General features: G+C 41.9%; 1 protein-coding gene across 3 annotated transcripts in view; it reads left to right on the forward strand.

The window, feature by feature from the left end:
- The first annotated feature begins 2,852 nt into the window (after positions 1 to 2,852).
- PLB1 (phospholipase B1) overlaps positions 2,853 to 25,630 on the forward strand; it is an 88,996-nt gene continuing 66,218 nt past the window's right edge. Inside the window, exons 1-15 of one of the 3 annotated variants that reach the window (XM_040550932.1) lie at positions 2,853 to 4,032; positions 4,401 to 4,486; positions 10,824 to 10,864; positions 11,841 to 11,904; positions 12,395 to 12,453; positions 13,969 to 14,009; positions 14,901 to 14,944; positions 15,830 to 15,914; positions 16,450 to 16,501; positions 17,704 to 17,790; positions 18,049 to 18,111; positions 19,483 to 19,565; positions 22,268 to 22,346; positions 23,014 to 23,118; positions 24,830 to 24,922. In XM_040550932.1, the coding sequence (XP_040406866.1) occupies positions 11,877 to 11,904; positions 12,395 to 12,453; positions 13,969 to 14,009; positions 14,901 to 14,944; positions 15,830 to 15,914; positions 16,450 to 16,501; positions 17,704 to 17,790; positions 18,049 to 18,111; positions 19,483 to 19,565; positions 22,268 to 22,346; positions 23,014 to 23,118; positions 24,830 to 24,922 (819 nt within the window). In that variant the 5' untranslated portion in view covers positions 2,853 to 4,032; positions 4,401 to 4,486; positions 10,824 to 10,864; positions 11,841 to 11,876. Of the gene's footprint in view, positions 4,033 to 4,400; positions 4,487 to 10,823; positions 10,865 to 11,840; positions 11,905 to 12,394; positions 12,454 to 13,968; positions 14,010 to 14,900; positions 14,945 to 15,829; positions 15,915 to 16,449; positions 16,502 to 17,703; positions 17,791 to 18,048; positions 18,112 to 19,482; positions 19,566 to 22,267; positions 22,347 to 23,013; positions 23,119 to 24,113; positions 24,620 to 24,829; positions 24,923 to 25,630 lie in introns of those variants that run through there. The other 2 variants (XM_040550931.1, XM_040550933.1) reach the window with 2 other exon arrangements.

The raw sequence follows: 25,630 nt of genomic DNA on the forward strand, positions 1-25,630 counted from the left end.
AACAGTATAATGCTGGAACTGCTCGAGGAATTTTATAACCTAGTGGAAAAGAATGGGAAAAAGGGAACGCTGGTGTTTCTATTTCAAAGAGAATCACAGCACTTTGAGACCTGGGCTTAAATTCACAGAGGTATTTATTTAGGTGTGTGATTTCCATGCAAGTTTTTGAGAATTGGTTTGGATCTGAGACTTAATAGTCTCGCCCCAAGACTCACAGGAAGAGAATCTACATTTTCTTGTCCCTGCTGTAAAACGCCATCACTGCGCCTATCGGAGGCGGACAGACTGCTTCCTTTGCTATCTGCCTTCCTGCCAGCGCTGCTGTCTCACGGCTGTGCTAGCACCGGCTGACTCTCCAGGGCTGGGGCTGGGGCTGTAAACAGGGCTCTTCAGAAACCAGCATTATCTCCTGATCTGATAACAGAGGGGCCAGCTGAAGATGAGGCCATGGGAAGTATCTGGTCTTCTTGCAGCCCAGAAACTTAAACTAATCCTCATGCTGCAGTAATGTGAGCGAAGAGTCTTTTGCAGAGGATCTCAAAATCTTGAGTTGTGCTGTTTGGCACCCTCGGCCATAGCTAGGCCTCAGCTGACCAGCAGAAAGCCAGTGACGAGCTGAGTGACACCCCTGTACCCAGCACTGGGGTTCCTCGCTTCTGTGGAGCTGGGGGGATTTCACCGGTGGCATGATCTGCAGCCCACTCACCCTGAAAGCCCCCTCAGGGTATATTCTTATGTGCACAGCCAAAGAAGCAGACCCAACACGGTGTGCATGTCCAAGGATGGGAGCTCTGCTGTGTCAGTGTAGGTGTGGACAGGCTCCAGAAGCTCTCCCTGAGCTGGGTGGGGATCACTGGCAGCTCCCCATGCAGAAGAGGGGAGCAGAGCTCACTTCACCCTGATGGGTGCAGCCCCTGGCCCTTTCTTTCCCCATTGACACTGTGACAGCCTTTGCAGACTCACAGCTAAGATGGGAAGAGGGTAGCACTTCATACATGTTCTTCTTTCAAGTGCCAGGCACACCTGAAACTGGCTGCTGTGTCACTCTTCCCAGATCTGAATTTTAGTTTCCAGTCATATTATTAATTTTTAATAATAAAATTAAAGGCCCAGAAGCTGCTAGAAAAGGCAGTGAAGAGCAGCTCCAGCTCCAGCTTTTGGCAGAAGGGTACACCAGTTTTTTTGTGACCGGTGATGGGGGCACAGGGGACCTGTGCCAGCTCTGCAATCTGCAGAGGGAGGCTGGGGTGGGACCAGCCTCACGGCAGAGCCAGGCACAGCTGATGGAGATGTGCTTTGGGCTTTCCTTCCATGCCAGCGGCTAAAGGGCTTGCGCCCTTGCCAGTCACACTCACTGCTGGAGGTTGTGCCCCCCTGCAGGCATAAGGGTTAAATTTTGAGTTTCATTCACTTTTTGGGCCTGAGGTTTCATTGTAATGCTGCTGCCTTGACCTACTGCTGGGTGTTTGCAGGCGGCTGCTGCTTCATAGCTTATCCAAAACATGGACATAACTTCAGCAGTGATCTCACTGATATTTATTGCCAAAGTTCAAGTCTCTATAGCAGCTCTGCCAATCCCAAATATCCAAGTGAAGAGTCCAGTGCTCCAGTCATGTGCTCAGCTTGGACAAATTCACATTCAGAATCGTATTTGAGGCTTCGTGTTTGCACTTGTTTTTACAGGTACCCTTTCTGAAAGCCATGATAGAAACACCTAAGAGCCTCCTTGCCAGCAGCTCCAGAAACTTGTGTTTTAAGGGAAGAGCCAAATATGAGAAGGCATTTTGTCCACTTTCTGTAGCCTCACCACATGCGGAGAGGTGTATTCCAGCTCCTGCCCGGAATGACCAAATAAACTTTTGGTTTCTTCTTCTCCGCTATTTGCACTCTCTCCAGCAGGTGGTAGCAGCCTCCTTTAAACTGGGCAGCGCTCCGGCCTGCTGCTGCGGGGTTCCTGCCCTGGGGCTGTCGTCTCTGCCTGCCCTTGGCCTCCCTTCATGCCCTGATCCTCTGCTGCACTCCTGGCTTCTCCTGTGGTGGCAGATCTCCTGTTTAGGTCCGCGGCATGCACTGCATTTACCAGCAACGTGGAGTGCAGCAAGACAAGGCAAGGGCACATCATGAGAAAACGTAACGTGTCTGACTGTGGTATATAATTTATTCATAGCTGTTCCACACTGCTCTAATGGTCTACCCATTGCAGATTGGGGTGTGATGGATGGAACAATGCAAGGATATGCTTCCTGAATAAAAAATTCAAGATCTAAAGCCTTGGCTAGGCAGTAGGATTAGCTGAAGCATTCACAAGTCACAGACAGGCTGAATCTTCAAATAAAATGGAGAATCAGTTTGCTGTATATTGCAATAACAGGTCCTCTGCTGTGCTGGTGTAATATCATAGTTCTGTGCGTGTGATTACATTATCCTCTGATATATGGCCTCTGCCTATTAGCAGCTAAGGACTATTTCCCTAACATACAGTAAAAGGTTGTGTGTGCGATGGCAATCATTTGGGCTTTAATTATGAGTGGTTGAGTGCTATATTGTTGGTTTTTCTTTAAAGGTGCAGCCACAGATTCATTACGCTGTATTTTAAAACACTGGTCCTATAGGTGAGGACATAAATAGATTGTCAAGGTTTCTGGTTTTCAATATTCCGCATGAGGAAAAGGAATGCAGGAGAAAGCTCCATTTGAGTGAGCAGATAAAGCAAAACTTAAAGGCAAGGTAGAGAAATCCATTGACTTTCCCACCTATAGCTCCCATACTAGGTATGAGGGGTGAAGCTCTTAGGTATTATAACCTACCTAAAAACATAGCAAGGGGCCAGGAATTCTGACTAACATGTTTGAGAGCACATATTTGAATATACGTTTGGGTGTTGCTCACTTTAGAGCTGTAGTAGTGGCCTGACTTTTGGTTTTGTAGCGTTATACTCTCTTGGGCCTAGATATGTGAAACAGGTACATTTGCTGGAGAAAATACAGAGGCACAAATTTGCTCCTAACTACCGTGTTCCATACAAAGCTCTTCCATGCAGTTGTGTCATCAACTTTCTCATCCAGGGCTGATGACAAGAAGACTGACACAACACAGTCAAGATCAGGTACAAAGTCTATCCAGCTGCCTGTCCCACCCAAGCAGCAGCAGGAGGTGCTTTAGGCAAGGCAGAAGACGTTCTGTGTAGACCATTAAGTAATTAGCTATGTGGCTGCAATTCCCTGGGGTATTCCTAAATGCTGTCAGCTGGGGGTTGGCTCATGGCCTGCAGCTCTCCACACCTTCTGTGAGATATAGCTTTGTCCTTGCAGTGATGCAGAAGCTTCAGCTCATCTCTGACACCTTCTCTGTCTGCGAGAAAATTCTCTCTTTTCCCAGCTTCTTTGATCTTTGCTGCCACCTGCTATTTGCTATTCAATCTAGGAGCTATTTTGATGCTTGGGTGGTAGGAAGAAGTGTTTACAGAAGACTTACAAGCCTTGCGGTTAGTGATATTTCCCTTCTGGAGCATGTCACAGAGTCTAAAGACTTAATTCTTACTCTTGGAGCTGTGGTTTATGGCAAATGTAAGAATTAATGCTACCTTCCTTCTTTTGCTTGGTGTACAGTGAAGAAGAGGCTTTCTCTCTAAAATTTTAAACACTTCCAGTTCATTAAGGAGGCTGTTTATCAGACTTAATGAGAAGTTTCTGTTGAGGAATGAAACAGCCACAAACCCTTGTACTTAATGACAAAGACCACTAGAGATAACTCCCATCTGCACAGTGCCATACTGACTCACAGGCCGTGATGGCCTTGACCAGCCCCACCTGGGGCCTCACCAATCCTGCCAATGGCCCCAGGAGCTCCATTTCAATCTAGCTTGGGGAGCTGCTGACCCTTGTGTTATTCTGACAGTGTGTAAGCTTCTAGTTTTTCGTTACCTTACTCTTGGTCAAAGGAGCTAGGGTGTCAAACTATGTTTCTTGTTGTGAGACCCTGAAGTGGAACAAGCTCCTCTTTCTCAGAATTGAGTATGCTGTTATGTTGGAGGTGAGCAGCTGTTTGTACTGGTGAAGCCTATGGTATGTTTGTGCTGGGATGAGGTTAGAGACTGGGGGGTGGAGGAAATTTTCTCCTATCTGTGCAGATTCCTACTTATATGGTATTCTCCATAATAGCTGTTAATGTTCAAAATAAATTTTACTTTCCCATTTTTTGCAAAGTGAAGTGGGTGCAAGGTCTATGTCCAATGCATTTCCTCCAATAATATCAAATTTCAGTCATAAAACCATAAAAAGCCATTTGAAGGATGAGCTATCTTGCCTGAGATATCAGGGGTGTCAGTGGTTTGTTTAAGCATTTTAAGCTGTTTACTGAAGCAGTTGCCCTTCTTAAACATTCTCCTATTATCTCTGCAGGAGGTTCAGCTGGGTGTCAGGAAGCTCAGAAGAGACCAGAGGATACCCCAGTGCTTTGTGTTAGGACAACAGGCTGCTCTTCAGAGGTTAGCTCTGAATGCTGCAATTGAAGGAATAGCAGAGTCTTGCTTGGGAGTGTAATGTTGCAGTCTAGCAGTCACTTGTGCGTGTTCTTTGAATCTGCAGAAGTGACCAGGCTGCTGTGATGGTGTTGTAGCCAGCGTTTTGCAGACTTGGGCATACTGCATGCATGCTCAAATACTTGACGCCTGGGTTGACTGCCCAAATCTAAACATTGATGTGGTTCTGCTGTCTTGTTTGGTACTGACTTGTGTATATACAAAATTCCTCTGCACTGCTGGAGTGCCTGTGGTGCGCTATAGGCATGGTATGCCCTGGACTGGCACTTTAGCTGTCAGGTCATGGTGCTTGTTCAAATCAGGAAAACTAGTGTATGAGTCTGATCAGCCTGGGCCTTAGGACCTTACTAGTTTGTGGTCAGCTCAGTGTGGAATTCTGTTTGTTGAACATTCTCTGACATAACGAGGGCAGAGTGAGCTATACTGCTTGTCACCAGTGCTTTGTCTTGGCAGATACCTATGAGTAATGCCACAATGAAGGAAAACTTGCCAGAAGGAGAACTACTGCTTCATCCCATGGGATATAGGCAGAAGTCTTCACTAACATGCCTGCTGCCAGCACTGATGGCACCGTACTGGCTTTGCATTACTTCCCTCCGTACCTTTCTTCTTATTCTCCCACTATCAGGAACTTTATGGGTTCAGGTGCCAGGAGAGGTGATACATCCCTGATGAAGTGTTTGGGCTCAGCCACTTTTTGAGGGATATATTTACATTATCTCACTTCAGGGCAGGGTTTCACAGCGCAAGGTAGAGCTGTGCTGGTTGCAGGACTTGCTCTCCTTGCTCAGATCGTGACAATCCCATGCTCTTCTGTGGCGTCTCTGTTCTTCACGCTGCTCTGGGACTCAAACTTAGGTTTTTGGAGTTTCAGTGAGATAAATCAGCTTTCAGAAGGACACGGTGGTTCTGGATCTAGTGGAAGAGAGGCGCAGCATGAGGCTGTTTGAAGGCAAGGAAAGATCAAAAGGAGAGAAGAGGAAGAACGCAACTTTGGGTGGATGTGTTCTGCTATGTAGGCCTCAACTACCCTGTAGCCTAAGAAACTGAGCCTCCTTCCACGTTCAGTAGAGACAGACTAATAAGTTACTGTGTTGTGCACTGCAGGAAAGAGCCTTGACTCTGCTGGAAGTTGACCTGTGTGACCTTAGTGCTGATATTTGCTGAGAGCTCCCCTGCAAAGAGACTGGTTCTCTCTGAACACAGGCAGAAGTCTTAATAGGACACTAGATCTCGTTATATCCCATGAGAGAGTTCGCATGGTTTGCACTGTGTGACACTAACAAGCTGTTAAAGTGTTTTAAAGTAGAATGAGGGCAACGTGTCTGCTATATGCAAACTATGCAAGTCTTTAAGTGCTCATTCATTGCACTGGCAATAAAATACACCTGCTAGTCACGTGGTTTATCACTGGCAGCAACCTGAAAGCTACTGCTGCTCCCAGCTGCAGTCTTCTCTGATAAATCATGTAGCTGATGTCTCGTAGACAGAAAGGATGAGCAAAATGCTGGGTTGGAGTGCCTAGTGGAGAAGTGGGAGAAGCTGTGCCACTTTACTCCTTTGACCCATGGATGGGGCTATTTATAAACTAAGGTTGCACAGCTCCTTGAAATAAGAAATGCAAATGTTATCGTTGTTTTGCTTTCCAAAGGTAAAGGAGGCTAATAAATTTTATGGCTGCTGAGTTATCAACCTGGTAGAATATAAAAGAGGAAAAAGAAGGGAATTTCTTTCCTAGCAGCCGTAAACGCTAACCAACAGCACTCCAAGTTATCTGTTCATAGAGGCACTTATCATGAAACTACTGTTAGGCCTGTTTTTCCTTTGGTTGCTTTCCTTAGAAGGTAAGAATTGAAAGGTTCTTTGAAAATTCTAGTTACGCGGTATTTAGGAACTTATATTTTTAGTTGTTGCAAGGTGGGTGTATAGCACAAGTCTTCAATCAGGGTGAAGAAAGTATGAAAGTAAAACTGTGATCTTGCATGTAATTTGTGGTATGTCTGATCATTTTAGATAAAGATACATGCCTTGGTTTCCACTGTTCTGGGAAACAATTGCATCTTAGGCAGGTACTAAAGTCTTCTCATGAGAAAAACATAATCAAATAATTAGTTAATGGTGAGCTCTGTCCCAAAATGGTGCAGAAATTCAAGAAAGAGACAAAAGTTTTCTCCAAATTCATATCTATGATAATTTTCTTTTCAGTGGTAGAAGATTGTTTGAATGGGTTAGGCAATGTCCTGGCATCGTTATTCAGATTTCTGCTTTTCCACAGACTTTCCGTATGGTCTGAGCAAATTGATATAGGGGGAAAAAAAGTGAGGGGTCGTGATGCTGGGGGGTGGATGAGCTTTGTTTTCTGTAGTGGGTCTGTGAATTCCACACGTAGTACCAGACACTGAATTTTATAGGTGCTCTAGGACTAAAAATGCTGTGCATGTCTTGGCCTTATTAGCTCTTTGCTTCATCTCTCTGCCTGTAAGAAGGTAATGATGAATAGGACTGTAAGGTGCTCTGATAAATAATTAACTGTTAGGAGGCTTTCGTTCTTAACACAAACCAAAGAAATGATCGCGCTTTGGCTTTTTAACTTAGTGAAAAAGATGCATGGAGACTGGATTTCCTGTGAAAACAATTCAGGAAAAATGTTGATTGATAGCAGCCTGTAAGAATAATTATCTGAAACAGATTAACTATAAGAGCAAGGGAAGAAAGAATGAAACTTTTATCCAGGTTTTGGAAAAATTGTCAGAAACATACTTTTTTGGGGGGTGGAGTGGAGGGATGGAGAAAATTGGAAATACAAACTAGAATTTAAATGGTAGACTAAGGGAGTAACTATAATATTGGAAGCAGCAGGGGTAAAAAAAAAAAAATTCCTATGGAAAGCATAGATCCAAAGCAAACAAAGAAAACTGAAGAATGTGTGCTCTGGTAAGTTAAAATATGATCAGACAAGCCAAAAATGAATCTATGGGAAAATGAGGAATCATTGCTAAAGCAATAACAAAATAATAAATTTTCTTTTAAGTACATCTGAAACGGGGTCTGTAGTGCTGATAGATACAAAAATAAATAAATAAATAAAAGCTGAAGCCCAAGAGAGAGGCTATTTTTTTTCCCTTTGGTGTCATCTACACAAGAGCTTAAAAAGGCCTTGCACTAAGAACCTTTCTGTGGAGGGGATAAGCTAGGGAAACTGTCAAATCTGTGAACAAATTGATAATGAATAGCAAAAAACCTGCCAGGATTAGATGATATTCGCCCAAGAGAGTGAACCGAACAAATGTGTTAACTGTGTCCATGTGTTTAACTGTTGTGCAAACTAATTCTTCAGTTGGCATTGGTGTCAGGAATGGAAAATGGCAAATGTGAAACCAGCTTTTAAAATGAGCTCTGTTTTAGGAGGATTTGAGAACCTGCAGTGGTAGTGGTACAAAAGCAGTGAGGCTGGCTCCTGTACTAGGCAAACAGGTGACACCAGAGTAGAGGAACAGAATGAACTAACTCGGGATAAATGTGATATAACGGGGAAGCTTCCCTGTGGAATTGGTACAGAAAGTCCATGACAATGGGTATGTGCCCATGGATCATTCATCTGAGGGGTTGTTGGATTTCCAAAAATCTTTTGACCAAGAACTTCGGATACCCTTGTTAAAAGCTGTGGAATAAAGAATCGGACTGTGAATTTTCAAACTGGGAAAAGGGGGGAGACAACCTGCAGAGTCCCAGCGTCACCTGTGCTGGGACGTGCTTTCAGCATATTTGGGTATTAGATAAGATGTGTTAGCTTGCTGATGCAAAACTGCTCAGGATGCTCAAACTGAAAACTTAAAGGGAATACATATGGTGGGCAGAACTTTTTCTAGCTATGCACAGTGGTGAACTCTAAATTAGATACTGCTTCACAGTATGTAGCTGTCTGAAGACATCAACTCAGTTTTAGTAACAGTTAAGGAGACAATTTTAGGAATTAGGGAGAGAGCAGAACAAAAAACACATTTCTAATGCTGTGTGTAAGTCCAGTTCACTCACCTTGTGAGGACTGTCTAGCCTTTTCACATTAAAAATCATATGAAAAAACATAGGAGGAGAATTAAAGGTGAAGAGTATTCAGACTTATGAAACAACTTCCACATGAGAGGAGATAAAAAGGCTGACTCTTTAGCCTGGAATAAAGATGGATAGGCATATGATAATAATGACATACATGCATGTGCAAAATGGTGAATTTTGTGGAAGCAGGGAAGAACAACATCAAGAAGCCAGATCAAATTATTAGCCAGTGAGAAGATATTTTTTTCAGAATAATTAAATATGAAGCACCTTTGCCATGGGACTTGTGGGGAAGCCAAAAGTATGAATGAGTCAAAAAACAAATAGCAAATTCATGGAAGAAAGGTCTCTCGGGAGTTCTTCAGCATTAAGTAATTGCTTGCTCAAGGAGACCCAGAAGCACAGGTGGTTATATTTCCATGGTATATCACCCCAGACTGTTTTTTCCGTGCTGTTTTCCCTAAGCACCTGAGTTTGGCTGTTGTCAGAGGCAGCATCCCAGAATGGTTATTCTGAAGTTTTTCAAATATTGAGACTTCCCCCCTCCCCCCCCCATAATCCTGGAATCTGGGATTGGACCCTCTTTCTTCCCAAATGTAACATGTGGATCTGTTCTCAAATACGGTTGAAATTGCTGTTTTAGAAAATCTCAAGAATACTGAATTTCTACAACGGGTTTGCATGATGAAGATGAGTCCCCTCATTGCATGTGCCTCTAGTATCTCAAACGAGCTGGGGTCCTGGTTATCATCCTGAGTAAAATGTCATCTAAAAGCATGGATTAAGCAAACACATTTTAAATAAAACGTTACTCAGCAGTCAGGCAGCAATTGTTTCAACTTTCTACCAAACACCGTAAAACCAACCGGAGTTTATGAATAGCTCATGGCTGAAACTCAAGTGGAAAAATAATGCATGGACGTTGGTGACGTTTACTGAAAATGGGCAGTGTGGCTCGAGGGATGGGCTGAGGCGGTCATAGAGAGCAGCAGTGGCTTTCTGCTACCCTGCTGACCATTGCGAGTGCCAGTACCAATCTCGGGAGGGTTAGGGTACCCCAGAGCCCCCTGCCCATGCCAGGCACGTTTCCTCCCTGCAGTGCTTGTGCTGCCAGCTGTCCTAACCCAGGTGTGTTTCACCTGCTGGCCTGAGCTGACTCTCCATTTACTTTTTGATGTGGAAAGAAAGCATGCAGCAGGACTAAATATTCCCAGGTTGGCTTCTGAATGCTAAAGGAGAATTATTCTAGGAACAGCAGGTCTTGGCTGGACCCCAATGGCTTTGGTGTGGCATGCAGGGACAGCTGTGAGCATGCTGTGAAGTTCAGCTGAGGATCCAGACCCATGGCTACCTTTGTGAAGAATTTTAGGGTAAACCAAAATCTATGCATACAAATCCAAGTGTATACTAAAGAAAAGAGGATAATGTTTACTGAAATACCTACAGGTCTGACTTTTGGCTCCACAGACTATTTTATCTGTCAACACTCTCTAGGAAGAAAAGAAATTGCCGCTGTTTTTGTATCACTATGGCAAACTCACAACAGTGCTATGTTGCTCTCTGGATGTGGAAGATGTTGATTAATGTGAATTGTTCCTTTTTAAAGGAGTTTCAGCTTACACGTGCTCAAATGACCCTAAGTTTGTACAGAGCAAGACTAGGCTGCACTCTCAGTGCATAAAAATTGGGGGTTGGCTCATGTGCATTGGTAGCTGTTTGCAAAATCTCCTTTTTCTTGATGGGAATTAAATGTTCATTAGCTATCCTAGCTATGTTGTACTTTACAAAAAAAAATGAAGATAGGTTGCTTTCTTTGAGAAACAAAATTAAGTTCCATTATAATGCAGGAGAACAGCAGCGTATGAACTGGGCTGAAGAGGAGAGTGGTTAGAAAACAGGAACGCTGAAGGGTTTTTAGTGCCTCTGGAGGATGAGGTCCATCAACTGTGTATATGACTTCATGGTATTTCATCACTAATTTCCCACTGATTTCAACAAATGTCATCTGATTATAACAACTAAAAGCTTATTCTAGTGCAGCAAAAAAAGAAAATATACTGGGTTGTTGGGGTGCGCCTCACCTTTGGAAAGTAGGGCAGAGGAGAAAGGTTACAGCTCTCAGGATTGTGTGTTTTTAGGTTTATTATGTTTTCTGAAGGCTTTTTCTAAGATTAAAAATTTGTGCAATTCATTATTCTTTTAATTTTTAATTTTTACCTTTTTAAAGGACAGACAGCTCATCTCCTGGAAGAACAAGGGAAACTAAAGGTAAAGTATGAGAACAGCTTTATTTTTTTTTTTTCTTCCCTTTTTTCAGTATCTGTCACCTCTCTGGCTGATGCTGCCTCTGAGGCCGTCAGGAGAAGAGCTCAGTGCACTAAACTGTTTAATTTTGTAAAGAATAAGTGCATAGCAAATGACTCAGCAATGTGGTACTGCACTTTCAAGACTACAGTACCTAATCAGGAAATAAAAGTTTCTCCGAGCAACGTTTGTTATTAGGTTGCACATCCTGTACGTAGGTTGGCTGTGGTTAGTGCTTGTTCCTAGATGCTCTGTTGCTCTTTTAGAAACGGAAGATCGTTGTCTTTCATCTTTTTTTGAGGTACTAGAGGTGGATCATAACTACTGTCAGGATGCAGGAGGGCGTTAAATTATTGTTCCTAGTGATAGTCAGCTCTCTCTCATGCTGAGTTTATTCACGTCACTCACATCCTTGCCCTAAATACAAGTCTTTTTTTATTTCATTATTTCCCTCTTTAGTACTTTCTGTGATCACATGGGAATTGTGCCAGTTGCCAGAGACCCAGAATATGGGCGATGCTCTTGGTTCATTTTACCTTTCCTGTTGCATACCAGAGCTGTGGCTTTTTGTTGTGTACGTTGTGTACCTTGTGGTGTGTGGAGATGCATGCAAGCTGTTTTTGTGATCTCTTCCAGATTAAGCACTCATGGTTCACAACAATGAACATAACAGATTATGTTCAGCATATTTCATTGCTTGCTATGTGGGAATTGGTAAGAAAGCTGAGCAAAAAGCGTAGAGTTTTGGAAGAGTGGATTTGAAAAGTCCAAGTCTATATTTTCATGTATTTCTAGCAGGGGTGCAACTGTTCTTTTAAATCACTGTTACATCAGTAAGAGCTTGGTACTGTGTGAGAGTGGAGCTTCTATATCCCCTCCTTTTACCAGTTTCCTTGTTGGAAATAAGTAATCAACCATATTTTATTTCTTTGTGTCAAAGGCTCTAAGAAACTTCCAGCTTTCATGTGAGCATGTGATGCCACCTGAGACTCCTTCATCTTCAGGTTTGTGTCTAATATTATCCTTGTAGATGCTTTCCCTCCCGCCAATTATTTTAGAGTGGCTGTGGGGGGAAGGAATTCAGCTGTTTTGAAGGGCTTTATGTGTGTCGGATGTGACTGAAGTAGTGGTGAGCTGTGTGAAATCCTTAGTTTTTTTTTTTGTTTTTTTTTTTGTGTGTGTGTGTGTTCATAACAGTACTTAAGTTTCTTCAGATGCTAATTGAGGATGCTGGTATTACTTAATCATTCAGCACTGTGTTTTGTGGTTTCTTCTTGCTTGATGGCTGAACATTTCAGTGCATCTGAAGTATTTACTGAGTACCTGAGTAAGGTTTCTCTTTCTGGCTGTCTTAAAACTGCCAGTCAAAAAGATTAACATAGGCTTCTTACAGCATCGTTTTAATAAGTTTTGCCATATTTTAATATGCTGATGAATGTAACTTTCTTTCAAAATTACTGTTCTTTTCTAACCTGGTCTTTGACTTTTCTGCAGTTCATGCTCTGAGGCCAGCTGACATTACAGCAGTCACTGCAATAGGAAATTTGCAAAGAGTAAGTACATGCATTAAGTGTGCTGAACGTGACCCATTTCCTCCTTTCTGACTCTGCGATTAGGTGACGATGAATTGAGCTGATGCTGTAATTTGGGGTCCCAGTTAGGGCATGAAACTTTCCACAAGCATCAAAGGTTTCTGTCATTAAAAAAAAAAAAAAGACGACTGGAAATACCTGCTGTTCAGTGCTGCAGTATACTGTGAGTACAAAAATAGCCATCTGACTTCATGCAGGAGGAAATTTGATCACAGTGCTCTTGCAGAGAGCCACGGTACTTGATTACCATGCTTGGATTTTCCTAACAATGAGCGGAACAGATCGAATAACTGGAAGAAGCATTTGGGAAAACTCTAACTGGAAAAAAATACAGTATTGTTGATCACCATTAGGACAAATCATCAACAAATGTAGTAGATTTTCCATCCCATTTAAGTGTTTCCATCCTGTAGAGACTGGATTCCTGTCAGAAGCTCTAGATGAATCATAAAGTATACTTCTGATGTATAAATCACTGAGTGAAGATCTACCTGTTCTGATACAGTTAGATTTGGATAATTTTTACTTAACAGTTGGAAGTAAATATCTGAAATAGATTTGAGGCCCAATTAAAAGTGTTTAACCACAGTTCTCAAGCTTTGAGGAAGTATAGAAATGTATATAGTGGGCAAAAACTAGGAGCCATTGTGGGGGCTACAAATCCCAAGAAATAGGGGAGATTCTACTTTGTCACAAAACAACCTTCAAGTTTGAAATGGTATTCCTTCAGATATCATACTTTTCCTTGGTTTAAGGGCTTTCAAAACAAACGTACAAACAAAAAAACAGCATTCCTGTACTCCCTGCAAGTACTTCCGTCTTCGGAAGAAAAAGTTTTGTCTTAAATCGAAAGTTGCTTCACTCTCAGACTGGAGGCGTGGTCCTTCAGGCCAGGTCTTTTTTGTGCTGATGTCTTTATTGCCTGTGGGTGGTGCCATAGAAAAATGTATAAATGATCTTCTAATGAATATCTGCTTTCTTAGAGCAAACATATGCCATTGTCTACTCCTAGACTATTTGAAATTAGTGGAGTTCCTCTGTTAAGGTGTTGTTTTTTTCCAACAGACACCACGTTGGCAGAGTGCCATCCAAGTAAATTATCTAAATGACTTCAGGTCACGTCCCTTGTTGAAAAGAAATAGATTAGAGAAATTCAATATGGTTTAGAACAACATTTCATTTGACTGAATTTGAGTTCAGCCACTCAAACTTTATTTTAAGCCATATGTAATAAATTCATTAATGAAAGCAGTACCCAAGAAAAAAATTACCAGACTATGAGAACACACTGTAATAAGGAAGTGCTGCAAATGACAGCTCTGGAAAATAATTTAAATCTGTTGCAAACTGCAGCATAATGAAGAAGAATATGTAGAAAACTACTACTTAGAAAAGAGGTGTACAGTAGGGGAACAGTGTGTGTAGAACTAATTTACCCTATGCTTAGTGGTATTCTTATTGCCTGCTTTTTTGCAGACACCAGGACCCAGTATTCATCATGAAGACTTACTCCAAAGGTAACCATGAATTGCTAGCATCGACTTCTGTCATGATCCTAGTTTATAAAATATCACAAGGTGGGAATTAGGTACAAGCAATTCTTATTGTTGTTATCTAGAAAGGAGAAAGCCCATTTAAATATAAAAGATTTTGAGCCACTGGATCCTTCCCCATCCTTAGTTAACAGAAATTCTTTGTACTTAGAATGTATGTTGTTTTTTTTTTTTATCCAAGGTATGCAACTATCTTAAGGTTGCAGTAACCTTGATTAAGACTTGTTACTCCATGATTAATCCTGTGTAGTAAATATCATTCACTAGTTAGAGACCAGAAAGCAGAGATTTATCAAAGGAAAGAATGAACCCAGGAGTGCCAATACCCTGTCCTCTGCTTGAATGATTCCCAATGTTTGTGGACAAGTTCTACATCACTTTCTTCTTTCTTGCCCTTTTAGCAGATCTAAGTCGGTGGGAAGAATCACATAGTTAAACCTCATAGATGCAAATCTGTGTAGCTCTTTTGAGGCATTCCAGATGAGGATTTGGCCCTGCAAAGACAAACTTTAAAAGACTAATAATTTTAAATGGTTGCATGAACATGTGTGTCCACTTATGTGTGCACACAGAGAGGTCCTAGCATTGCTTGTGTATATGCATAAGCACAAAAATTGCAACCTGCAGAGCGTGGAGAGGGAAAAGAATAAGATCCAAGACTCTGTTCTTCCTCAGCAGTAGCTGATGACATGATGGTTCTAGGGAGAGAAAGGCCCCATTCTTAATTTCAGCAACTGCTGTGAATATGCAATCTGAGCTGTAGCTTAAGTAGTAAGAGATTGGGGCTCTGCTGAAATGTAACTTTTCTTTGAGAAATGGAATAACGGCTTCCTGTTTTCTCTTCCCTTTCTATAGCACAGGAAAGAGCCTCCTTGACGTGAGCGTGGAAACTTTAGCAGGTGTGTCTTGCTATCACACAAAATCAAGCAAATTAACTAAATGTCAAGCTGGCTTCAGGTCAAGGGCTTTGTTAGGCTGCAGCAGGGGTTCAGCACAAGCATGCCATAAGGGTGTAAGGGGAGCCTGAGGGAAGGCACACATGGGGAGCATGAGTGCAGCACGGGCTGGGCTATCTGTGCAGGCTTTGAACAGGCCATCTGGGTAGCCCCAGTCCCTGCTGGCATGTCTTCACTGTGCTTGCTGCCCACGCTATCCAAGTGTGATCTTGTGTGGATTTGCCTGTCCAGTGCTCCTTCTGCTGCCACATGCTCAGAATTTACATTAGGGCTGCCCTTGATACACCACATACATGTATTCAACCATGAGCTGGTTGTGAAGGTAGCCTTGACTTGCTTGACAGGTGTTGCAGGTAAAACCTTCAGGTCCACTGAAATGCTGAGTTGAGTAGTGGATAGCTCTGGGGTCTTCCCTCCAAACCTTCCAGTGTCTTAATTCCAGTGTCTTCATTCTACTAGCTGGAAAAGTGGATTAAAAACTGGCAACTCCTTAGTGCTTCAGGAGCTGTCTCTGCATGGCCCTTTTCAGTAGCTTCATTTCTACAGCCACGTGTATTTAAATCTGCCAACACTTCTTGTGGCTGACATGAGAGGTGGGGGCTGGATGTTTCTGACCTGAGTGTGGAGGAAAACTCAGACATCAGACCTCCGGTTTTTAGGAGCAGCCACCACCGGGAACAGCTGCAGAGCATCTCAGGTGTCCTTCATGCCTGCCAGGAGATCTCCAGGTCTTACATGTTCTGGTCTAGCTCAGCTATGTTCATAGCGAAATTCCAGAGTAGCAGTTCTATGTATCTAGAAACAGCCTAACCCATACATGTCCTTCAGCTCTCATTAGCAGCTTTAATCCCTCGGTCCTGCACCAGTCTCTTCTGCCTGACACAACGGGACCGGCATCAGAGGGTCAAGCCAGGTAAGAGTGAGGGGTTTCTGATTGGGCAGTTCACTCATACCTAGAAAGGTGGAGGATGGATGTGTTTGATAATGGAGCACCTCATGGGACACAGAATGTGCTCAGTACCAGCTGAGGCTGCACAAGGCTCCCCAGGGACAGACGCTGCCATGGAGGGTCAGTTGTCACCTCTCAGAAACAGAAGGAATGAAGCCCCGATGCACTTTCAGGTCTGGAAAATTTGACTTGACATCAGGGCTCCTTCTTTATAGCTGCAAAACAAATGTCTGAGCTCAAATAGAATTAGAGTGTGCCTGCCAATCTGTGTTTACTGTCTTCATCTCTCTAAGTGCGCACCTGAAAGTGAGATGTCTGAACATGAGCTAATCACCCCAAGCTCTCTGTCTAGCTCAGGCAAGTGTCTAATCTTTATATATTTAGGAGAGAAAAGATGAAAACCTGAGGTTTCAAAGGTTGTTTGACTTTATGACAAAAATCAGCTAAAGCTTTACCCTTCCTGATGCCTTGACAGCTTCTCTTTCTTTGTGTTTTTCAGAGACCTCCTGGATCAAGCTGTAGAAGTAGTGAAGCTCATGAAAGAGAATCAGGTTTGCTTAAAGCACAGAACAGTTCAGAGAGCTTGGTATCCAAGCTGGAAAAGGGGGAAGTGTGATGAAATACCTTAAACACCACTTAAATGTCTCTTCAAAATAGAAAATGCTGTTTCTTGAGGTTAATAGACTTTGGTCTCTCTGACGTAAATAGAATCAATCCTGTACCTTTTAAGGTATGGAGTTTTGTTCCTAAAAGTATCCCACCTGGTTTATGTTTGTCAGAGTGGCTGAAGAGGTTGGTATGGAAGCCAGAATTTTTGTTTTGCATTGGTTAAGAATGAAAGACCTCTGCTAACTAGATTCAGTAATTGCGTTGGTGTTTCTGAGAAGCCAACCCACAATTAGAATTCTGGAAATTTGTTACTGCCTGCTGGCCTCTCAGGATTGTATTTTTTAAAATGCCAGTAAAGCTCTCGATATGCTTTGGCTGATGCCAGTGGTTGATGCTGGTGAGAGCTGAATTATCACTCATGGTTGAGTACTTTGAAAATCCCATCCTGGAGTTTGATGCACTCGTTTTTTCTTCTGTTCTTAACCCCCAGGCACGTTATTTTGTAAAAAAAACCTTGACATAACTGGCAAATGTAACTGCCAAAGTGATTCTGCTGTTGCCTGTTCCCTGTAAAGGCAGCACACCAGACTGTACGTGAATGGATTTAGCATAAGTTTTTTGTGGAACTGAAGGCTTCTAAGCAATTTCCTTTGTGACTGGAGAGTGTTACCTAATGGACTTACCACAGATGGACAGGGCTGTAGTTCTTAGATTTTTGCTCCACTCTACATCCCACTAGTATGACCCGATCTCAGCAGTTAAGGAATGTTAACTCTGTCATCAAGCTGCATCAGTGATAGAAAGAAATAGCATCAGGCTTTGTGCTGAGTTGTGCATGCCAATTTCCAATGAACCCTCCAATGGCCACAGTGATTTCTGGCTTTATCCTGATATTTTTAGAGGTATGCATTCAGCTTTAATGGCAGCATTTGCTTCCTAACCATCCATTTGCGGCTTTCTCTAGGGCAAGCTGTTGAGTCAGATGGAAGGGATTGAAGTATCCAGGGTTATAGGCAGTGGGCTACTGTTTGGGCTTGCTGGTTTAAAGCTACAGCAAATCTTACATGAGAAAGGAAAATGACAAATAGGGCTCTTACCATCATGTTCATTTCAATTTTTTATTTTATTTTATTTTTTCTCCTAGATGATGGACTTCCAAAATGACTGGAAATTGATCACAGTTTTCTTTAGTGCTGAAAACCCGTGCTCTTCCTGTGCTTTCACACAACTGGTAATCTTTTCTTGGGGTAGTTTAGCAGTCAAGGCAGGTGATAAAATCACTTTTCCAAGCTCTACCCTTTGCCATAGTGAACCAAAGCAGTAGCTGGTTCTAGGAGGTTGGAAATTCACTATTCAGTAATGTAAGCTGCTGGTGCACAATGTGTTTTGTATTTATAAATGTGTACATGATTTGTAATCTCAAGTCTGAGATGACATAGTAGAATAGTTCTCCTACTGGTTTTGATGGTGTTTTTCATCTCACTTACAGGAGTACTGCATGTTGGAAAACCTGGAAAAACTTCAAGAGGTCTTGGACTTCTTATATAAAGAAGTAAGATTTATTCATCAATTTTTAATAATCTGAATCCTTTGATTTTTTTTTTTTTCTTCCAGTCTCCCTTGCTATACTGTGGCTTGTACCAGTGTTCAAGTGACTTAGAACACGCATCTCATCAGCTTCAGTCTTCTGGTTGTATTTATTGGCAATAAGCACTTAAAGTATATTTTTATATATTTATAAAATATAGCATAAAATTTATGCTTTAAAAATCTGATGCATACAAGCAGAAAGCTAAGCAGTTACCTGTCCATCCTTTGTTACACAAGCTGATGTACTACTCAGTCTGTTTTTAAGTTATTTGCATTAATAACAGAGGACGTCAGTCTAGGTCTGAAAGTTGTTCCTTTTTCAACAGTGGTATTTATGAAAATACATCTAATTGCTGGATGCATGGAGCTACCTAGGCAGTGTACAGGCTGCTAAATAGATGGTGGTGACTTGTGTGAAATGGGAAAACACAAATGTAAAAAAAAAAAAAAATATATATATATATATATAATGTATTTTTTCTCTCATTATTCATCAATTTTAAGACCTCAGTGTTTCTAAAGGTTTTCTAGCTGACTGAGCTGGGATGTATCTACTTCTTTAGGAAGGTTTCTGAGAAATGCTCTGCACTGAGTCTTAGTCTACTAATGAGCTAGATGAGGATGTTTCACTACTAAAGCAGAATATCAACTGTTTATCTGAAATAGTTCGACAGCATCTTCCAAGAATTTTGTGTTGCCATATTGAAGGCCTGAAGGATCTTCTAAACCTGCTCCAGTTTCATTGCATTAGGCCACAACCACTCATTCCTCTCAGGCTGACTCCGACAAATAGTACGTATGGGTGGAGTTTCACCCATGCATTTGCTTCAGATTCCCTCCCATATTATTTCCAGAATCTGTATATGTGCACTTGTGAAAGTGAAATATCATTATGTAAATGGACAGCTGCTTTCTCCTAGGGGGAGAGGTGAGACAGGATGCACGAGTGCTTGTGCTATTACACAGAATGTTTTATACCCAGGCTTTACATTGGTACATTGCCACAAGAATGATATTTCCTAGCTTATCTGAGTTCAATTTAGTTGGCTGGTGGCCATGTAGTTTATGTAAAATTAATTTTTGTGTCTCAGTCAAGAAGTCATGGTCACAAGTATTTCACAAATGATGATTAACATTATTCTAGATGGCAGGCATAGGAGTAGGGTTCAGGAAGGAACTGGCGAAGACTGTGATCACTGATTTTTATGAAGGTAGAATCCAAGCCCAGAGGTAACACGAATGACATTGTAGAGGTTGTAATTTACTGTTATTGCTATTTGCTAATCTCCAATTGCTAGTATTAATGTGAGTAATTTTTACTTTATAACTGCAGGTTCCCAAAGCCTTTGTAAATCTGGTAGATTCCACTGAGCTCACAACTTCCTTTCTTGCGTGCCAAGATCCCAATAATGCAAGGTAACAGTGGTTCCTTTAAATTTTCAATACTGTTTCCTACTACTGTTCAAACACATAGCTTTGTATATATATTAGCTTTATACCTATCAGGTAGAGTATTCTGAATAACTTTCGGCCCTTAACACCAAAGTATGTCAAAGGTTTTTAGATCTCCACTTTGTTTCTGCAGGCATAGATTTACCAGGAGGAGTAGGTGCTTTAACTCAGCAGCTTGGTAGCACATTTCAATAACATACTGTGGTGATGGTGGGTTGACCCTGGGCAGTAGCCAAGCACCCACACAGCCCCTCTATCACTTCCCTTTACCACACCCTAATGGGACAGGGGAGAGAATAGGAATAACGAAACCAAGAAGATGTGGGTTGAGATAAGACAGTTTAATAGATGAAAGAAAGGGGGATAGGGGGTGGGGGAGGTAAATGACTCAAAGGTAATAACTCCCCACTTCCCATGAGTGGACCAATGTCCAGCCAGTCTCCAATCAACAGTGACCTTGGAAGCCAACTTGCCCCTCTTTTCCTCTACCTCAGGTTTTATTTCTGAGCATGATGCTATATCATGTGGAATATGCCTTTGGCCAGCTTGTTGCTTGTCCTGGCTATGTCCCCTCTCTTGTCCAACCCCAGCCCATTCACTGGGTGGGACAGTGGGGAAAAAGAGAAAGCTTCAACACTGCAAGCACTGTTCAACAATGGCCAAGGCATTGGTGTGTTATCAACAGTATTTTAGCCACAAATCCAAAACACAATGCCATATTGGCTGCTGTTAAGAAAGTTAACTCCATCCCAGCCAGACACAATACAGTCATTATGGTAACAAGACCGTACAGTCCATCCACTCCTTGAAACTTGAAAAAGAAACTCTGAAGGCTCTTTAAATGATTAAGTTTCTAGGTATCAATGTTCACAATATTCACAAAAGGAATAATGGGTATTAAAACATTGTTTGGCAATGTGAGAGCTACTGCTTGGGCTTAGGGTATGGTTGGATGGAACATCCAACTTGCCCATTCTTCTATGGTAACTGCTTGCATAGATGCTTTCATCCGTCTCCTCTCAGCACCTTGTAAAAAAAAAGTGCGAGTAGCTTAAGTCCCAATTTAGTAGGGAGTAGGAGTGTGCACATGGACAGTTATGATAGAGTAGTTTACAGCTGATGAGATTACACTCCATTTTACTCCACAGTAATTTTTTTTTCTTGTGCTCGTGGCATAAGACACCATATGTACTAATATAGTAATTCTGAAGTGCTTTACAAGTTTTGCATATATATGGCTTGGGAGATGTTCCATCAGTCAAGCAAGAGGTCTGGCTGCTGCATAACCACATGCATAACAACAAGCATAAGCAGAGAAGAAGCTTTCCTTGTCAAAAGCGATTGCATGGAGAATTCTAGCAAGCTTTCTTATCAATGGCCTCTTGAAGCTGTGTTTATCTGGTTGAACAGTTCTATCAGTTTGTATGCTTTGTGCTTGAGTATAAAACCCTTGGCCTCATCTCAGCCTCAGACCCAGATCCTCTCCCAGATAAGGGTCTCAGCATTTGGTTAGCAATTCCTCATCTTTGGACTGTGCTTTCAAAGAAAAATAAGAGCCCATAGCAAAAGAGGAAACTTCAGTGTCTAAGGAGAGAATAGTGCCTGACGTTTTCAATCCCATGTCAGTATCTAACTTCAGGCACTGATATTTGGAACATAAGTGGGATTTAAACTTACTTCCTTTATTAGCTTCTCACTAGCTACAAGTGTTGTCCACACCAGAATTAGTGGATGAACCCCACTTTTAGGCATAAAACTCTCTTCATGTATTGTATGAGGTTCTTAGATGGCGCTCTGTGTTCCTGCCTGTTAGGCTTTGGTAAGATGCATGTCCTGAATTCACTTTTTTTTCCCCACTCACCAGCGCTAATAAAAGCATTTTAACAGAAATACCGCTATTTTACAGGTTTAGCTAGAGTTTTGTGAAAAGGAGAGAGTGCCCGATCTTGACAGGTGCTTACTGCTTACACCTGCAAGCCCCACTAAAGGTTTCTCAAATTCTCATTTATCCAGGCATTTTCAGTTTAATATACCTTTGTTGGAACCAGGCTGATCTCAAAAGTATCTTGTGTTGTTCCTGTCTTCTGCCTTGGGAGAGGGTCTGAGTTACCCTGTCAACTGCAGAAATACTCAATATGCAGATCTCACCCTGTAGGTCAGAAATTTTGCTGAGATTGGCCAGCTGCTTTGTAATGTCTAGCCACCCTTTAGCATAAATAAGCTTTTGAAGCACTGAGCTTCCATCCACGTTTCTAGATGGAGGTCTTGTTGACAAACACTAAGGCAAAAATTCTTCTGGAAAGTATTTTGAGTGTGTGCAATTTTCGTATGTGATTATGGAGGGGGAAGTATTTGAAAATCAGTGCGGCACCTATTTTAAGCCTGAGCATGCTGGTGGCTTGCAATACCCTGTACTAATCCCAGTCTGGCATATTTGTCAACTGAATAGGCTTTTGAGCGTAGCAGTAGTACAAAGCTCTGGACATGGAAATAGATACCACTGATTATATACATTTGAAAAAAAATACAACTCCATATAGCTTTGTCAGTGTATGCAATAATTTAATCTTCAATACATGCTTGTCAGTGGCTTCAGAGTCTGTGCTGTCTTGTTTATCTATTTATCTAAAGTTTATAATGTCTTTGCTTTTCATTCTTCTCTGCAGCAATCCTGTTGGGAATCAGTGCAATTGTGTACATGAACACTCCGCGCTAGATGATAACATACTGAGGTGGTCCTATCAGGTATGGCATATTCTGTATTGCTTGGTGCTTGTATTGCTAGACATCTCTGTTCATTTTCTGGATTAAGCTGAAGTGAGGAGTTAAGGAAGAAACGGCAGCGAGGAAGTTGAGAAACTGTCTATTTACCATGTCTGCAACCATCCTGACCGCATTTCTTGGGGTCACCAGGAACAATGGAGATGAGTTCTCTGTATACCTGAATGACCTTAGTGTCTCTTCCAGTTTCCAATGACTCTGTAGTTCTTGGGAACCTAGGAGTTGTTATAACCATTAGAGGAATGGTTTATCTTGTCCTGTAACTTGGTTGTTGGTGCCACGTGACTTAGATGGAAACTTCCTGTAAGACAACAATAGTTGTGCTGGAATTCCTTTAAAAATGGCGGGGAGGCAAATAAGCGTGAAATTTTATTTCCTTGCTAAGCATGCTACTCTTTCAAAGAAAAATGATAGTAATTCAGGGTAGCTCTCCTGTAGCCACAAGGAGTTTCTAACTATTGCATAAGAAGATTTCATTAAATTACTGTCTTTGTTCTGGATTACAGAATTTGATTCTTGTGGTTTATTAGGGATGGAGATAATCTTAGTTCACTTTAAGCTCCAATGAATTGCACATATATTACACTCTTTACATAATAATACTCATCTGATTATATGGTTGTCTATTCAGGATACTTGGGGAAAGCTCCTAGAGTCTGCAAGGTATGATCAAAAAGATGACTTCACTGTTGTTCTTCAGCCTTCTTTCCAAGAAACGAATCTGTTGCTCAGACTGGTGAGTAAATGCAAGCTGCTCCATTCTTTCTGGATTGTGTCTGGTGACACTGAGTGCAATATTCAGCTGGCTTTTTCCTATCTAGGATGTATAATGCCAGAAGACAAGCATAGTCAGGTATACAGGACACATCTTGGCATCAGACATTGAGGTACTGACATTGGAGCTCAGTTCAAGCAGCATCATTCAGAGATTCTGTGTTTTTTGAATGTTATGTTCCTGGAGAAATCAACTCACGGAACATCTGTGGATTAGATAACAAGTGTCCAGAAACTGACAATGCTGCTAGTTTTTCTCTATCCTTGCAGTCATCCTTGCTCATTCACCCCTGATTATGCTTGCGTGTGTTTGGAAACAAAGCCAAAAGAAGATAACAAGAAGTATTTAAAAAATGGGTAGGGGAAAACAACAACAAAGAGATAAAAGATTCATAAACAGTATTGGAAAGTAGAATTACTTCCCTGCAAATACACTGAGATTAATGCAGTCTGGGATCCTGAAAATGAATTTTGTCCAGAATTTGTATCTAGTATAGCCAATGGCAAATATATATTGATAGGGTTGCCTGGAATGTCAGACATCCTTCACCACAGGTGGTTTTAAATGAGAGCTCAAAGGTTAAGGTTGTCTGAGACCTGGCAAAGGAGAGAGGAAGATATGACTTCCTAGATAATGGCTTACTCAGCAAGGTATCAAAATCCAACATAAAAAACTTGGTGGCTCTTTGTATATTATGTTGGTGGTGAATCACGGTCCAGTTCCTAGGCATTGTAACAACTCCTTGAATGTGTTTTAATGCTGTTTCTCCCCTCAGCTCAGTATCAGAACAGAGTGGACTGTAAGAAGGAAACTTGTCTTCCGGGAAGTCTGGGGTCTGCTATGTTGCAAAATCTTCCTTTGCTGTTGGGTCATCTTGTGGCAGACTTGTTTTGTTGATTGGTCCACGTACAAATGGCAGACTTACCTTTCATGACATGACTTTTTCTCTTAGTAAATTGCTCTGTTATTGCCTTCAATGCCATCTTATGTCATAGTTACCTTCTTTGTTTCCCCTGATTTGTAATAGCAAGCCACCTGACCAGCAGGCTACCATGTGGATTTTCCAAACTCTTCAGTCCCTTTCATTTAAAAATAAACATGACCTCTTAAGACAAACTCTTCATGCTTCCCCTTTTTTAACCCCTGTAAGTGTTAGCTAGAGGAAGCATTGTTTATTCTGAATTGTTCATATGATCACATCTGCAAGTTTCCCTGATGTCCTGTATGTCACTATTGTGATTGTGTTTTGTTGTTGCTCCAGTGGTGGTCTTCTGCTGACACTGTGGCTTACTGCACTTGGTACAGACACTTAGTAGCAACTCCGCACTACCTAGGCTTTGAGAAGCAGGGAGGGAGAGGAAGGAAGAAAGTAGGAAAGAAACATCTCGCGACTGCTATCCTCAGCTGTGCAGAGTCTGCTCTTGGATACTGCTGTCCCTTCATTGCTGCCTTATGGTGATAGGTACAGCAATTGCTTATAAGAACAGCATGTGTTCTGTCTTGACACGCCACCAGGAACTGAGATCCGCAATAAATGGCTTAATGGGAATACCAGAGATTATGATTCTTGTAGATATAAAAAGTTACTTTGTGAAAAGAGAACTTATGTGGCTGAATGTCTCATCTCTTCACACAAAGCATTTTTTCACGGTCTAAATGCTTTCTCTTTCAGGACAGGGATGACTTCGTCACCACGTCAAAGACAGAAGTGGAAAAACTGGAAGAAGATTATACTTTCTTGTCTGTGGGTCTCTGGAACAACATGGTGAGCAGTAGTACCACAGACACAGTTACTTACTGGTCTTAGTACAGAAGCTCAGTAGTAACTCCACACTAGCCAGGCTTTGAGTAGCGGGGAGGGGAAGGAAAGTGGGAAACAAACATCCCATGACTGCTATCCTCAGCTGTGCAGAGAGTCTGCTCTCTAGTAATGCTAAATGCCCTACATTTCCAGGACAAATCTTTCTGTTCCGTGGCTGCTACTTTCTCTGAAGAGCTTTTTAGAAAGGCTTTCAAAGTAGCCCTTCAGGAAGTCCCAGGGAATAAGAGAGCTGTGGCAGACCTTTTGCTAGCCTCACCTCTGTGGCAGAGTTGGCACAGTGACAACTGAGGCTTGTCATAACCTGAGATTATAATGATTATACTCTTCTGTCTCATCTGTCTTGTGTCCATCCCACTCTTTACTGAGACTCACAGTGTTGGTTTCCTTATTAACTGTCATCTGCTGCTGCTGTTGCTCATAGTAAAAAGGCAATAGACTGCCTTAATGAGCTCCCATCGCTTCTTCAAGAGTGGGATGTCCTACCCAGCTAAGGAAAGCCCATCATTGACCCTTCTAATGGGGGAGAGAGGGTGTCTGAAAGAAATATAGCCTGTCTGACCCAATCAAGCTCGAACACAATGTCCAATTCTGCAAGAGGCTGTTTTCTTCTGCAGAATTGAGCTGTCAACACACTTTTTTACACGTTTGTAC

The sequence above is a fragment of the Cygnus olor genome, chromosome 3 (genome assembly GCF_009769625.2).
Source record: "Cygnus olor isolate bCygOlo1 chromosome 3, bCygOlo1.pri.v2, whole genome shotgun sequence".
In the NCBI taxonomy this organism is placed as follows: Eukaryota; Metazoa; Chordata; class Aves; order Anseriformes; family Anatidae; genus Cygnus; species Cygnus olor.